Below are 17,607 nucleotides of genomic sequence, written 5' to 3'. Positions count from 1 at the left end.
CAGGGGTTTTTCCCTTTATGCTTACACAAGAGATGTCCTCAACTCTGCCTACTCGTAATAATTACTCATTGAATTTTTTGTAAAAAGCTCAGGCCCCCATCTTGACCCATTGAATCACACTCTCTAGGGATGAGGCACAGGCATTTATATTGGTGAAAAATCACACGTGATTGTGATACACAGCCAGGACTGAGCACCTTTATTATATATAGTAGATCTGAGTATCTCCCTCACTACTGGGGTTCAAACTGTCATTTACATGCCGATGACTCCAAAATTTACATCTCAATGCATGACCTTTCTTCTCAACATCAGATTAATATGTCCAACTGCCTTTAGATATCTCCCCCTGGTTATGGTACTGGAGACATTTTAAACTCAGTAAGTCTCTCTTCTCCTAGGAAAAGAAAGCCTCCTCTGCACTTAATCTCATTTAATGACCAACCAAGCATCTCATTTCCCAAATTAGTCAGTGAGGTATTTGCATTTTCTCTTTTTGACTGACCCCATACATCCAACCAGTCACCAAGCCATCAGAAATCTCTCTTGAATGATGCCTCTTCTATCTATTCCTATCTTACCTCATATTCTCATTGATCTCGTTCTTGATTTTTTGCAGCAAGTTTCCAAACTAGTATGGGACCTCCAATACCACCATTTCAGTGTACTTTCCTACTATCACTAAAATTATATTCCTAATATGAAATCCAATCATATCACTTCCTATCCTTTACTTAAACACCTCTAATGCTCATTGATCTTATAGGGCATTCAGTGCTGACATTCCACCACTCCAGCCACACTCAACTTTTCACCTTTCTGTAAAGATGCTATGCTTTTACACAATTGTATGCATATACACAAATGGTTCTTACGGTCTAGAATTCCCTTTTTCTTGTTGCTTTGTCTGGATAGTTTCCATTCATCTCTAAGATCCCACCTCAAATACTATACTTTCTCTCAGAAGTATTTTCCAGATGTCCCTAGTACTATGTTTATATATAATTTCTAGCACTTCAGCAGTTATTTCTCTATTTATTCTTTTCCCATTAGACAATGAGTTTTTTATTTAATTTTTTTAGTATGATGTTAGTCACCATACAGTACATAATTAGCTAACAATAATTATTAAATAGATTTTAAATAATTTAAATAAATAACTAATAATAAATAAATAATTTAAATAAATATTTAAAAATATTTATTTATTTATTTGAGAGAGAGAGAGGAGGGGAGAAGAGGCAGAAGGAGAGGGAAAGAAAGTATCCCAAGCAGACTCCCCACTGAGTGTGTAGTCCAATGTGGAGCTTGATTTCACAACCCTGAGATCATGACTTGAGCTGAAATCAAAGGTTGGCCCTGCAAATGACTGAGCCACCCAGGTGCCCCTAGACAATGAGTTTTTTGAGTAGGTGTACCATGGTTTTATTTGTCATTGTGGCTCAGTGCCAGCAAGATTCCTGACCCATAGGAAGTACAATACTTAATAAATGAATGGCATCCAGTTATAGGCAGCTGGAAACTCCTCCCTCTCATCCCCATCCATCTATTCATTCAGTAAATATTTATTAAGTACTACTACTATGTACTATGAATTGGGTAACCAATGATGAAGGAGGCTACAAGGAACTTATAATCGGTAAATCAAATGAAAAAACCCTCAGGTACAATGTCATGTGTTAAGTCTGTGATAGAGGAAATACAGTGCTCCATGGAAACCCAGAGGAAGGACATCTAACACAAAATGCCTCCATAAAACTTATACTTTAGCTATACTGCACAGTTTGGCTTTCCATAAACAAGTCGTGCTTTTATATTGCTGAGCTTTCTCACACACTGTTCTTGGTATTTAGAATTCCCTTCCTTTGATTTTTTGCTTATGCAATTCCCACTCACTTTCAAAGACCCAGTTCACATGCTACTGCCACTTGGTCTGTGAAGTCTTTCTCAGAGCAAGTAACCTATAGGCTGTGACCTTGAAAGATGGGACGAAGTTTAATTGTTGCAAAAGGTGGTGCACCCAGCAGGAAGAAGTGTTCTGAGCAAGTCGCAAAGCATGAGAAAACAGCCAGAGGTAAAAGAAAGCATTTGAGGAACTAAAAATCACAAAAAGAATAAGGTAGCCATGATGTAGAAACAACCCAGACGTCCGTCAATAGAATATATAAATTAAAGTTGCTATATACATATGATGGGATACTATTAAGGCTTGAAAAAAAAAAGTTCTACAATATGCAACAACACTGATGGATCCTTAAGGAAATTATGCTCAGTGAAATAATCCAATCACAAAAAGAGAAATATTGTATGATTCCATTTACATGTGGTATTGAAAGTAGCCAAATTAATAGAATTAAAGAGTAAAATGGTGACGGGGAGTCCAAGAGGGCAGAGGAGTAGGAGACCTTAGTTTCGTCTGGTCCCAGGAATTCAGCTAGGTAGCTATCAAATCATTCTGAACACCTGCGAACTCAACCAGAGAGCTAAGAAAATAGCTGCAACTCTATGAATAGAAAAGCGACCACTTTCTGCAAGGTAGGAGGTGTGGAGAAGTGTATCCAAGGCAATATATGAGAAGACAGACCGTGGGGGGAGGGAGCTTCTGTCAGCCAGCCACCAGCAAGTGATAGAGCAGCGGAGCACAAAATCGGAACTTTCAGAAGTCTACCGCGGCGAGGGACATCCCTCAGGTGGCTACGCAGGAGCTGAACCCTAGCTGGGACAGTGTGGTCTCAGGATACTCAGGTCACAGGAAGACCGGGATGCCTGAGCGCAGCAGAGCTCCCAGGCAATCAGAGCAAGGAAGCCGGCTGCAAAGAGTGAGCCCAGGAGTGGGCTCTCAGGTCTGGGTTGCATAAACCATGAACTGTGGCACAGTCAGGAGACTGATCTCTGAGCAGGGGCCCAACAAGAAGCAGCAGAACTGGCGAGACCCCCTTTCCTCCTCCCTGGGAGGAGCAGCAAGAGGGCGTGCTGCTGGCGTCTGCAGAGTTTGGAGACTCAAAATGGGGTCATGTGCCTGAGATAAAAACACTCAAGCCACAGACTGGGTGAGCACAGAGTGCAGCCAGACTAGGGAGGCAGGAGTGATTGACTGCTTTTCTCTGAGTGCTCACTGAGGAGCGGAACCCTGAGGGTTTAGGCTCCAGGGCCAGAGACTGGGAGGCCACCATTATCATTCTGATCCTCTAAAGCTGTGCAGAAAGCAGAAAGCCACGGCGGGTGGGGGGAGCAAAAGCCATATAGAGCAAACCAGAGCAGATTACTTAGCCTGGCCCCCTGGCAAGGGTGGTACAATTCTGCCTGGCACAAATATACTTGAGAATCAATGCAACAGATCCCTCCCCCAGAAAATCAGCAAGAACATCCAGCTGAGACCAAGTTTACCAATCCATGAGAACTGCAGAACTCCAGCTCTCAGGGGAATACAGCACATAGAATTCATGGCTTTTCCCCCATGATTCTTTAGTCTTTAAGCTTTAATTAATTATATTTATTTTTTTTCCTTTTTCAACCAATTTCTTATTTTATCAACTCCTTTTTGAAATCTTTTTAAATTTTCATCTTCACAGTTACATTCTATCCTTTCAATGTATTTAATTTTATTTTTGTATATATAAGTTTTTATTTCTTTACAATTTTGAGATGTAGTTTCTTATAACAAACTGATCAAAATACACTCAGGAGACAGTGTTTTCCTATGTTCTGTTCAGCTGTCTGTTTATATCTTTTTTTTGTTGTTGTTGGTTTTTTTTTCTCTTTTGGTTTTTCTTATCTTTTAATTTCCATTTTTACAATTACAGTCTATCCTTTCATTGTATTTAATTTTATTTTTGTACAAGTTTTTCTTTGTATAAGTTTTTCTTTCTTTACAATTTTGGGATCTAGTTTTCTAAAAAACAGACCAAAATACACTCAGAATCCAGTGTATTTTTATATTCTGCTCACCTGTCTGATTATATTTTCTCTCTCTTTTTTCCCTCCTGGTTTCTGGTCTCTTCTGATTTCTTTAGTATATATTTCTCTGGGGTTGTTGTTGCCATTTAATATTTTGTTCTCTCATTCATCTATTCTTCTCTGGACAGAATGACAAGACAGAAAAGCTCACCTCAAAAAAGAGAACAAGAGGCAGTACTAACTGCCAGGGACCTAATCAGTATGAATATAAGTAAGATGTTGGAATTAGAGTTCAGGATAACGATTATAAAGATACTAGTTGGGCTTGAAAAAAGCATAAAAGACACTAGAGAATCTCTTCGGGAGAAATGAAAGAACTAAAATCTAACCAAGTTGAATTAAAAGCCTATTAATGAGATACAATAAAAACTGGAGGCTCTAACGACTAGGATAAATGAGACAGAAGAGAGAATTAGTGATATAGAAGATGAAATGATGGAGAATAAAGAAGCTGAGAAAAAGAGAGATAAACAATTACTGGATCACAAGGGGAGAATTTGAGGGATGAGTGACACCATAAAGCAAAACAATATTAGAATAATTAGGATTTGAGAAGAAGAGAAAAGAGACAGGGGAAGAAGCTATATTAGAGCAAATTATAGTGGAGAACTTCCCTAATCTGGGGAAGGAAACAGGCACCAAAATCCACACAGAGGCACAGAGAACCCCCCTCAAAATAAAAAATTAAAACAAACAAACAAACAACAGGTCAACACCCCAACATGTAATAGTGAAACTTACCAATCTTCAGAGACAAAGAGAAAGTCCTGAAAGCAGCTCAGGACAAGAGGTCTATAACCTATGGCATGATATATTCAGGGTGCTAAATGAGAAGAATATGCAGCCAAGAATACTTTTTCCAGCTATTATGTCATTCAAAATAGAAAGAGTGATAAAAAGCTTCCAGGACAAACAGAAACTAAAAGAATTTCTTAACACCAAACCAGCCCTACAAGAAATATTAAAGGGGATCCTCTAAACAAAGAGATAGCCCAAAAGCAATATATACTGGAAAAAAACAGAGACAATATACAATAACAGTCCCTTTACAGCTAATACAATGATATTAAATTCATATTTTCCAATAGTTACTCTGAATGTAAATAGCCTAAATGCCCCAATCAAAAGAAACAGGGTATCAGATTGGATAAAAGAGCAAAACCCATCAATATGTTGTATGCAAGAGACTCATTTTAGACCCAAAGAAACCTCAGATTTAAAGTGAAGCAGTGGAAAACAATTTATAATGCTAATGGAAATCAAAAGAAAGCTAGGGTGGCAATCCTTATATTAGATAAATTAGGTTTTAAAGCAAAGACTGTAATAAGAGATGAAGAAGGACAGTATATCATAACTAAAGGGTCTACCCAACAAGAAGATCTAACAGTTGTAAGTATTTATGCCCCTAACATTGGCACAGCCAATTTATAAGCCAATTAATAACAAAATCAAAGAAATACATTTATAATACAATAATAGTAGGAGACTTTAACACCCCACTCACAGCAATGGACAGATCAGCTAAGCAGAAGATCAACAAGGAAGGGCTTTGAATAACACACTGGATCAGATGGATTTCACAGATACATTCAGAACATTCCATACTAAAGCAACAGAATACACATTCTTCTCGAGTGACCACGGAACATTCTCCAGAACAGATCAAATACTGGGTCACAAATCAGGTCGCAACCAGTACCAAAAGATTAAGATCATTCTCTGCATAGTTTGGGACCACAATGCTTTGAAACTTGAACTCAGTCACAAGAAGAAATTTGGAAGGAACTCAAAAACTTGGAGGTTAAAGAGCATCCTACTAGAGAATGAAGGGTCAACAAGGAAATTAAAGAATTTAAAAAATACATGAAAACAAATGAAAATGAAATCATAACTGTTCAAAATCTTTGGGATGGAGCAGAGGCGATCCTAGGAGGGAAGTACATAGCACTACAAGTCTTTCTCAAGAAACAAGAAAGGTCTCAAATACATAACCTAACCATACACCTAAAGGAGCTGGAGAAAGAATAGCAAATAAAGCCTAAACTCAGCAGGAGAAGAGAAATAATAAAGATCAGAGCAGAAATCAATGAAATAGAAACCAAAAGAACAGTAGAACAGATAAACGAAACTAGGAGATGGCTCTTTGAAAGAATTGATAAGATAGATAAACCCCTGGCCAGACTTGTCCAAAAGAAAAGAGAAGGACCCAAATGAATAAAACCATGTATGAAAGAGGAGAAATCACAACCAACACCACAGAAATACAAACAATTATGACAACATATTATGAGCCAATATATGCCAACAAATTAGGCAATCTGGAAGAAATGGATGCATTCCTAGAGAAGTATAAACTACCAAAACTGAAACAGGAAGAAATAGAAAACCTGAACAGAACCCACAACCAGCAAGGAAATGGAAGCAGTAATCAAAAGTCTCCCAATAAACAAGAGTCCAGGGCCAGATGGCTTCCCAGGGGAATTCTACCAAACATTTCAAGAAGAATTAATACCTATTCTTCTGAAGCACATGTTTGCTTTTTGAAAGCAAAAACTAGAAATGGCAGGAAAATCTCCAAACTTGTTCTCTGAGGCCAGCATTATCTTGATCTCCAAACCAGACAAAGACCCCACCAAAAAGAAAAATTATAGACCAATATCCCTGGTGAGTATGGATGCCAAAATTCTCACCAAGACACTAGCCAATAGGATCCAACAGTACATTAAAAGGATTATTCACCATGACCAAGTGGGTCTGCAAGAGTGGTTCAACATCCGCAAATCAATCGATGTGATACACTACATAGATAAAAGAAAGGGCAAGACCATATGATCCTCTCAATAGATGCAGAAAAAGCATTTGACAAAGTACAGCATCCTTTCTTCATTAAAATTCTTCACAGTGTAGAGATAGAGGGAACATACCTCAATATCAAAAAGCCATCTATGAAAAGCCCACAGAGAATACCATTCTCAGTGGGGAAAAACTGAGAACTTTTCCCCTAAGGTCAGGAAAATGATAGGGATGCCCCCTCTCACCACTGTTGTTCAACATAGCACTAGAAGTCCTAGCCTCAACAATCAGAAAATAAAAAGAAATAAAAGGCATCCGAATTGGCAAAGAAGTCAAACTCTCACTCTTTGCAGATGACACGATACTCTATGTGGAAAACCCAAAAGACTCCACCCCAAAATTGCTAGAACTCATACAGGAATTCAGCAAACTGGCAGGATATAAAATCAGTGCACAGAAATCAATGGCATTCCTATACGCAAGCAATTAGACAGAAGAGAGAGAAATAAGGAGTTGATCCCATTTATAATTGCACCGAAAACCATAAGATACCTAGGAGTAAACCTAACCAAAGAGGCAAAGGATATGTACTCTGAAAACTATAGAATACTCATGAAAGAAATTGAGGAAGACACAAAGAAATGGGAAAACATTCCATGCTCATGGATTGGAAGAAAAAATATTGTTAAAATGTCAATGCCATGCAAAGCAATCTACACATTCAATGTAAACCCTATTAAAATACCATCATTTTTTTTTTTCACAGAACTGGAACAAATAATCCTAAAATTTGTATGGAACCAGAAAAGACCTCAAATAGCCAAAGAAATGTTGAGAAAGAAAACTGGTGGCATCACAATCCTGGACTTTAAGCTCTATTACAAAGCCATAATCATCAAGACAGTATTGCACTGGCACAAAAACAGACATATAGATCAATGGAACAGAATAGAGAGCCCAGAAATGGACCCTCAACTGTCTGGTCAACTAATCTTTGACAAAGCAAGAAAGACTATCCAATGGAAAAAAGACAGTCTCTTCAACAAATGGTGTTGAGAAAATTGGACAGCCATGTGCAAAAGTATGAAACTGGACCATTGTCTTACACCATACACAAAAATAGACTCAAAATGAATGAAAGACCTCAGTGTGAGACAGGAATCCACCAAATTCCTAGAGGAGAACACATGCATCAACCTCTTTGACCTTGGCCACAGCAGCTTCTTGCTAGAAACTTCTGCAAAGGCAAGGGAAACAAAAGCAAAAATGAACTATTGGGATTTCATCAAGATAAAAAAACTTTTACACAGCAAAAGAAACAGTCAAAACCAAAACACAACCTACAGAATGGGAGAAGATATTGGCCAATGTCTTATCAGATAAAAGGCTAATATCCAAAATCTATAAAGAACTTACCAAATTGAATACCCAAAGACAAAATAATCCAATCAAGAAATGGGCAGAAGACATGAACAGACATTTCTCCAAAGAAGACATCCAAATGGCCAACAGACACACGAAAAAGTGCTCAACACCACTTGGCATCAGGGAAATACAAATCAAAACCACAATGATATACCACCTCACACCAGTCAGAATGGCTAAAATGAACAGGTCAGAAACGACAGTTGTTGGTGAGGATGCAGAGAAAAGGTATCCTCCTACACTGTGGTGGGAATGCAAGCTGGTGCAACGACTCTGGAAAACAGTATGGCAGTTCTTCAAAAAGTTGAAAATAGAGCTACTGTATGACCCAGCAAGTGCACTACTGGGCATTTACCCTAAAGATACAAATGTAGTGCTCTGAAAGGGCACTTGCATCCCAATGTTTATAGCAGCAATGTCCATGATAGCCAAACTAGGAAAGAGACCAGATGTCCATCAACAGATGAATGGATAAAGAATATTTGAGATATATATATATAGAGATAGATGATGATAGATAGATAGATAGATAGATAGATAGATACATAGATGATAGATGATAGATAGATGATAGATAGATAGATAGATAGATAGATAGATAGATAGATAGATAGAATATTATGCCATCAAAAAATGAAATCTTGCTATTTGGAATGACATGGATTGAACTAGATGGTATTATGCTAAGTGAAATAAGTCAGTCAAAGAAAGACAATTATTGTATGATCTCATTGATATGTGGAATTTAAGAAAGAAAACAGAGGATCAAACAGAAGAGAGGAAAAAATAAAATATGTCAAAACCAGAAAGGGAGACAAACCATAAGAGACTCTTAATCATAGGACACAAACTGAGCGTTGCTGGAAGGGAGGTGGGTAGGGGGATTGGGAAACTGGGTAATGGACATTTGAGGAGGGGATGTGATGTAATGAGCACTGGATATAAGATTGATGAATCACAGACCTGTACGTCTGAAACCAATAATATGTTACATGTTAATTAATTGAATTAAAATAAAAAATGTTAACAGTTAGTTAACATACAGTGTTATGTTAGTTTCAGGTGTAAAATATAGTGATTCAACAATTCCACACATCATCCTGTGCTCATCATGACAAGTACACTCCTTAATCCCCATCACCTGTTTAATCACCCCTCTCCCCTCTGGTAACCATAAGTTTGTTCTCCTTTGTTAAGGGTCTGTTTCTTAGTTTTCCTCTCTCTTTTTAGTCCCGTATGATCTTTTGTTTTGTTTCTTAAATTCCACATATGAGTGAAATCATATGGTATTTGTCTTTCTCTTACTGATTTATTTCACTTAACATTATACTCTCTAGCTCCATTCGTGTTGTTGCAAATGGTGAGACTTCATTCTTTTTATGTTTTATGTTGTTATTATGCAATTATTTCATTTAAAACTATATATATAAATAAATATATATCAAACAATATACGTCATATATATATATATATAGATATAGACATATATCTATATATATATATATCTCACATCTTTATTGTTCATCTATTGATGGACATGAGCCGCTTCCATAATTTGGCTATTGTAAATAATGCTGCAGTAAGCATATGGTTGTGTATATCTTTCTAAATTGGTGGTTTTGTATTCTTTGGGTAAATACCTGATAAATTATGAATCATAGGGTAGTTCTATTTTTAACTTTTTGAAGAACCTCCATTCTGTTTTCCAGAGTGGCTGCACCAGTTTGCATTCCCACCAACACTGTAAAAGGATTTCCCTATCTCCGCATCCTTGCCAACATCTGTTGTTTTCTCTGTTGTTAATTTCAGCCATTCTGACAGTTGTGAGGTGACATCTCATTGTAGTCTTGACTTGTTTTTCCCTGATGATGAGTGATGTTGAGTATCTTTTCATGTATCTGTTAGCCATCTGAATGTCTTCTTTGGACAAACGTCTATTCATGTCTTCTACTCATTTCTTAACTGGATTATTTGTTTTTTGGGTGTTGAGTTTGATAACTTCTTTATAGATTTTTAATACTAGCCCTTAATCTGATATGTAATTTGCAAATATTTTCTCCCATCCCATCAGTTGCCTTCTAGTTTTGTTGATAGTTTCCTTTGCTGTGCAGAAGCTTTTTATCTTGATGAGGTCCCAACAGTTCATTTTTACTTTTGTTTTTGTTGCCTCTGGAGACGTGTCTAGTAAGAAGTTGCTATGGTTGATGTTGAAGATGTTTCTGCTTGTGTTTTTCTCTAGGATTTTGATAATTTTCTGTCTCACATTTAGGTCTTTCACTCATCTTGAATTTATTTTTGTTTATGGTATAAGAAAGTGGTTGAGTTTCATTCTTTTGCATGCTGCTGTCCAGTTTTCCCAGCACCATTTGTTGAGGAGACTGTCTTTCCCATTGGATAGTCTTTCCTGCTTTGTCTAAGAATAGTTGTGGGTCCATTTCTGGGTTTTCTATTCTGTTCCATTGATATATGTGTCTGTTTTTGTGCCAGTACCATACTGTCTTGATGACTACAGCTTTGTAATAGAGCTTGAAGTCTGGAATTGTGATGCCTCCAACTTTGTTTTTCTTTTTCAGGATTGCATTGGCTGTTCTGGGTCTTTTGTGGTTCCATACAAATTTTAGGATTGTTTGTGTTAGCTCTGTGAAAAATGTTGTCAGTATTTTGATAGGGATTGCATTAAATGTGTAGATTGCTTTAGGTAGTACAGACATTTTAATAACAGTTGTTCTTCCAATCATGAGCATTGGAATGCCTTTCTATTTCTTTCACACTATAAACATTTTCAAATGTAGCACTTATAAATGTGAAATTAAGAACATTTGTTTTAAATGGAATAATTGCATAATAACTTAACGATTAAATCAAGAATAAGGAAATCACTGAGGAAACAGCAACAATATAGTTGATAAAGAGTAGAGTGTAAATATCTTACTCTGAAATCATGATAAGCTATGTCCAGAAGGGATAGGATTTTTTAGTGAATGTGTGTGATAATAGATTTAATACATAATTTGTTAGGCAGAGAATGACTTTAAGTGCTGGCTGAGAAACAAACCAAATATAAAATTAAAAGACAAAACCCCAAATAAAGCAAAAATACTAACACATTTAATGGGCTCTTTAACTCACTAGAGTACTGCAATATTTTGCACAAGGTAAGAAAAAGATTATAATGATCTAATGGAATGATGTTTCTGCAGAAAAGGAGCTACATAGTAAGGTAGAGAATTGGATCACCATGATCTACACATAGTTTGAAGGCTATATAGCAGAGGGATTATATTTTGATTTTGTAAATTTTGTGTGTGTGTGTTTTTAATCTATGTGCTTAGATCCCTGTAAAATGCATGGGAACCCACAAAATTTCCTAATTGGTTCTTGGTTAAATGACATATAATTCTGTGGTTTGTAGGGAAATAGCTTCCAGTTGGAGAATTTGTTCATTAAATGTGGGGTAAAGAAATCCTTCAAGATGTCCAATGAATGGCTCCTTTAAGACTGTTATGTTTTGAAGCACACTGGGCAGTGCCACAGTCACAGGATTCATAAAAATATCATGTGGAAAACCAAGAGGATTCCTTGAGAAATCATGCCTTTTTGGGGACCAACTAACAGACTTATTTTCCTGGGCTAGTTAACAAAGATAACTGAAATATATATAATTTTATATGTATATGTGATTATATGTAAAGTTATATATATGATAAATTCTGTTTCAAATATCAAAGCACTGTTATTTTCTATGTATGAGTGATTATATATGTACATACGTGTAAACACACACATGTATGTACACACACATATACTCCCACCTTTCAGCAAAAGAGGGCATTAAATCAAAACATGTTTACAACACGTGAGCAGATTGAGGATGGGCAGATGCCCTTGGTCATGGGACACTTATCTTTGTTATTGTGCTTATTTTACCTGGGGCCATTCCACTTGGTCCATAGTAACTTATTGAGAGGCAGATCCCATTTTCTAAGGTGGCAGAAAAAGATCCAAACTTGCTGACAGCTTTATTCTCTGCATCTGATTTTTCTAAAAGACAAATTCAAATCAAGGACACATCCACTTTATTAAAATGAAGTGTAAGCAAAACAGGGCAAAGTGGAAATCATGTAGATAAAAGCATGGATATGATTAATTAAATTATTAGTATGTATGTATGTACCAATGAATTATTATGAAATCATTAGAAAACTTTGTTCTCAAAGACTATTTAATGAATAGGAAAATGTTCATGATGATAAAGTAAGACATACACTACAATAGTGGCTACCACTGGAGTGGTAGAATTAGGGACGACTGTCATCGTCTTTAAATATTCTTGTATTTCCTAATTTTTTATAATAAACCACATATTCTTTTATCAAGCAAAACAAAGAAAAATAATTTAAAATTTTCTGTTTTACGTTCTTGGGTACACTCAAACTTGTCAAACATTGTGTTCTTGAGTTTGGAAAATCCTGGGACCATAACTGAATTCATTAGTAAGATTAAATTATATATCTTATTACAAATTTGAGTTTCAAACATCTTATTAACTCTTCTCCTTTTGCAGGTATAACCCATGTCACATTGGGCAGAAAGCATTGTTTCTCCAGGCGGTGTTGCCTGGATATGTTAAATAATGTTATCAGGAAATTTCATGGTGTATAATCAATGGACATCCACCTAGAGCTCTCATCTACTAGCAGGTAGAGACTATCAAGACCAAATGTAGGATTTTTCTCTTGTCTTTGCAACCTAAGAAATTTGGTACCATGGGGAGAACTAAATGATAGAGCACAGAAGGAAACCCCGGCATTTGTAGTGAATATTGGAGAAAAGCTAAAACCAGTAGAAATCAATTAATGCAGACCCGAGTCCTAGAGACTGTACTTGATACACATTGTGTAAAACAAAATTCAGGCCAGAATGGATGTTGCAAATGCAATGTTACTACATAAATGTAGTAGACTCTGTATGACAACTTGAATCAGGAGCTGGGCATCCAGAGGGGGCAAAACCAAGTTAGCAGCCCACTACACATGCACCGTGTATACAGTGAAGGTACACATTACCTTACGGGAAAATGTATATCTGCAGAATGGCAAAACACTTGCCCTACCATCTGGAAAAATGACCCTAGTTGTTAAGTGGAAGAGACGCATGTGTGTTGCTGTCAGATGGGTGGGTTTGACACATTGCTGAAGTATTAACCTCCATGGACACAGAGATGCGGCTGCTTACCTGTTTCAAGATTTTGCTCTTCCTCTCTTTTTTCTTTCTCATCTTCTGAAGAACAATACTCCTCTTTTTTTTCCTTTTTCACAATTTTCTTAGGGTCTTTTAAATGAATTATGAAAGTGTGCTTGTCCTTTTTCACTATCACCTTGATAAAAGTTGACCCTGGGGAAAATCATGGGATAGAAGATAGGCTGCTGCTGATGCCGCATTAGGGTCCTTGACAAGACATCTAAATAACGCAGCATAGAATGTAAGTAGGCATGGAAACATCTATGGACATCACTATTTTACAAAAAGATGCCTAAAGGAATAAAGTGATGGTGGAATCCCAGAAATAAATGGCAGGTGGATCAGGGAGATGTTTGCAGACTTTCTAATCAAATTACAAAAGAGAGCATTGGTTGAGGCTAATGTACGCCTATACTCAACGTGGTGATTAATCACATGAGTTAGTTGATGCAAAAGGGTTTTGCAGCTTATAAGGAATGACATCAATGGTAATTATGGTAGCTGTTATCATTAGCACCAGCAAATCAGAATTTTCCAAATGGGCACATTCCCTCTCCTAGTGTTCCGATTCATTTTTTGTCTCCTTTCTCAGCTTTCTCTTCTTTTTTTAAAATCTGGCTTATCCTTTTCAACTTCGATTGAGCTATCTTCTATCAAAAATTGATAGGATTGGGATTAAAATACTGTATTTACTGTGACCCCACCTGAAATTAATAAATGTGTGCATATATAAATTTCAATAAGTACAAGTAGTAGTTATGGAAAATAGAACAGAGCATTACAAAACTTGAGTCCAGTAGTTTTCTCAGTTATGTGATTGGGAGCTCTATTTTTAATTACTATTAATTGTACCCTATACCCAAGGATAATATTCAAAATATCAAATATGAAAACATATGATAATAAAAATATGTATACCTATATATTAATAACAATCCCTGTCATGTTTTAAATAAACAAACCTTATATAATTAAATGGTCTGACATTTGATGTAAGTTGCACCACCAACCACCGTTTAAATAATTTGAATTACTTTCAGGCCTTTTTATTTTAAAAATTATTGATACGATCTTTTGTTTGATGTGGCAGTTGCTATCTAATGATGCTTCCACTTGAGCCATGATTTCACATAGGGAACAGCATCTAACTTTTGCAATGACTTCCTTATTAAATTGATAGTTATATTAGATGACAAGAAAGGAAGAAGGAAAGAGAAAGGGATTGAGAGAGAGAGAGAGGAAGGGAGGGGAGAATAGAGAGTGAGGAGAGGTAGGCTGGTGTCAGGTAGAGTGTGGGGATAGGAGGAGCCCGTGTTGCCCCTTGCTGGGGGGCATAACCTAGTGGAGATTAAATAAGGCCCTGCTCAAGTTCCCACCACACTGACCTTCTCATAGCTCTCAGAGACAATAAGCTATCAGTTAAAGCCCAGGTTCTCAAATACACCTGAGAGATCTTTAAAGCACAGTGAAAAGACAGGCCCTGCAAGATGTCCCTGATAGGTTCCCTAGAGCCCAGATCCTGGGAAGAATTATACATTTCCTTTAGGGGTTTTCCAGAGTAGGTCCTCCTCAGTGCATCTGTATAAGGCTCCTCTCCCACTCAAAGGCTTCTGAATTCAAAAGCAACCTCTCTGTAGCAAAAATAATTGGGCCCTGGCAGCAAAACCCCAAGCTCTGTGCTCCAGAGCCCAAACTAGTAATTTGCTCTAAACTCAGTACGTGCTTGGTTTCTGAGATAACACTATGTGCTGTAATTAATATTAGTAATTAACTATTTACTTATTGTAGTTACTATCATGGTATTTCCCAGTCATATAGAAATATTTTAAGATTTTAACAACTAGAATGTTCACAACAGTGTGTCCCAGCTAACCTCTCACCTGGCCTGTGCTCTGCAGTCAATTATAGCAGAAGAATGTGAAGTCTGGAAATGCTAAATGTGGCGTATAATTGACAAAAGAGGGCACATTACCACTCTCACCTATCACACCCAAGGGTACAAGGCCCCAAGATGATCTGAAATGGGTTAGAATCTTCCAACCTATGAACCAGCTATGTTCAAAATGTACCTTTTTCAAATGTTGTCTTCTCTACTTCAATCTGTCCTCCGTCTGAAGGATACAGATAAGAATTTGTTCCTGAGATTTGGACGGGTATATCTCCCATATTGTATCCATGAAACTAGAAGGGAAAACATCACACTTTGAGTGTGGAACTGCAATTGACAAAAATCAACTCATCAGCGTGAGCCAGTCAAAGTTGCTGTAAGCTTAATTTCTGCTAAATGAATGTCTGTCCCTTTGCAGGCTCAGAGGACAGTGTCCATATTATCTTTAGCACCTCCTGGGATATTACAAGGACAGGCAGAATTAAAGGCGGTCCATGATTTTGAATCTGTTCACTGGAGCACCCTTACCGCTAGTGCAGATCAAAGCACCATACTACTGAAAAGCAGTGGGAGAAGAAATCAACTTCTCTTTCACTGGCTATTAATTTTCTGTTTAAAGTGAACTGATATATTGAGGAATATTGACACTTTACACTTTTTTCTTGACACTTTATACTTCCGGAAGTCATATGGTAAAGACCTTTTTTGCTAAGTGCTGCTAATAGAGCTCCAAGTAGTTGTGATGCATGCTAACACCTGAGAACTGGCTTACAGTAGCAGCTAGAAAGGACAAGGGCTGTTACATTCCTGTCCATCTCTTTCGCATTAGGTTTTCCTCATACGCCTGCCTGAGGGACAGACTGTAAAGGGAAGGTTTTACCAAACCAGACAAGCAAAATACCTGGGTGCCTACTCAGCAAGGCCTGTCATCTGAGACAAATACAGCCAACCTTTGGGTTCACTTTGACTTTTCAAGTCTGCTTATTTACATTAACCTAAACGAATGCTTTTGTGTCAAATCTCTGTGTTCCTGCCTTTAGTAACCTAGTTTCATAGCACTCAAGAAAAACTGTCCTGCGGGTATTCCTATCTTGGTGACGGGCTACAAAGAAAGTCCTAGGTATCAGAGGGTGGAGTACGGGTCTGAGGTCATCTATGCTAGAAGAAACTCTAAGGCCTTCTGTGGTGTCAGTGAAGACTGGAACCTTGTGTTTTCACAGAAGCTGTGTTTCTCCCAAAACAATTAGTAAGGACCCAAAGAGGCTTTTTAGAACACTGATATTACCGGATAAAGGATCTCAGGTTCTGGTTGCTGGAGGGGCTCCTCCGCTACTTCTGGAATCCTCATTTGCTCTTCTTTAGATTTCTCCTTGGGAAGAGATTTTTTCTTCAAGGGCTTACTGTCTTCTTTCTCTACCTTTTCCTTGCCTTTCTTTTTACCAGCTTCCTTACTCTTCTTTTCTGCCTTTTTCTCTTCCTTTAAGCGCTCTTCTTCTGCTAATCGATCTTGTTCTTCTTTCCATGCCTATAAACACATAATTTAAAAAATTAACAGGATTTTGAAACAAATTAGGTCCCATTCAGGCTCATTTTGGAGAATGTTTCACATGCTTTTTGTAAGTGGTATCTGACAGATTAAGACACTGAGCTAGAAGCCTTGGAGTTACCCTTGATTCTCTTCTTTCACCCAACTTCTGTGTACCACACTCTGCCAAAGCTCTTCGGAGATCTCTCTTTACTCAGCTTCCTCTTTCACCTTCTGTTGCAATTTTCTTTAATCCAGGTATTCTCATCTTTATCCTGAACTATTACATCAGCCTCTTAGCTGGTCTCTCTGTCTCCTATACTTTCCACATGAGCCCAATCCCCAATTTAGGTCCTGGTTAATTCAGCAATATGGTGGACCAGATATTCAAAGAAACATTCCTGGCATAAAATATTTCAAAAATGATAGATAAATTGTAAAAATCATCATTGTAATGCCTAGCAGGGCTGGCAACAAAGTAAAGGTACTAGACAGCACTAGTCTAGTGAGGAATATAAGTACTCGGGACAGAAGTTTCCAAGGGTTATATGCCCATCCCTGGCAGCCTAGAGCTGCAGTTTTAATGGGTTACAGGGACTAAAGAAATAACCTGGGAGGTCAGATTAGAGACCTCTGAATAGAGCAGGTATTTTTTAAAAATGACACCTTCACTGGATGAACTAAAAAAAATATCTTTCACTATAGAGGAAGACCATGAATTCTAGCTTGCTTCTTTGGCCCTATGTTAAAGGTGAGAAAGGGTGGGGGGGAGTCTCCC

General features: G+C 37.4%; 1 protein-coding gene across 1 annotated transcript in view; it reads right to left on the bottom strand.

Annotated features, from left to right (window-relative positions):
- Positions 1-17,607, bottom strand: part of SPAG17 (sperm associated antigen 17) — a 184,328-nt gene that overhangs the window by 67,421 nt on the left and 99,300 nt on the right. Inside the window, exons 21-24 of the mRNA XM_057310745.1 lie at positions 16,590-16,829; positions 15,486-15,597; positions 13,411-13,569; positions 12,103-12,216 (exon numbers count right to left, since the gene is read on the bottom strand). Of these exons, the coding sequence (XP_057166728.1) occupies positions 12,103-12,216; positions 13,411-13,569; positions 15,486-15,597; positions 16,590-16,829 (625 nt within the window). The remainder of the gene's footprint in view (positions 1-12,102; positions 12,217-13,410; positions 13,570-15,485; positions 15,598-16,589; positions 16,830-17,607) is intronic.

Source organism: Ursus arctos, unplaced genomic scaffold, assembly GCF_023065955.2.
Source record: "Ursus arctos isolate Adak ecotype North America unplaced genomic scaffold, UrsArc2.0 scaffold_12, whole genome shotgun sequence".
NCBI classification, from domain to species: Eukaryota; Metazoa; Chordata; class Mammalia; order Carnivora; family Ursidae; genus Ursus; species Ursus arctos.
Note: the sequence above shows the minus strand (reverse complement) of the source record. Positions and strands in the feature narration are given on the sequence as shown.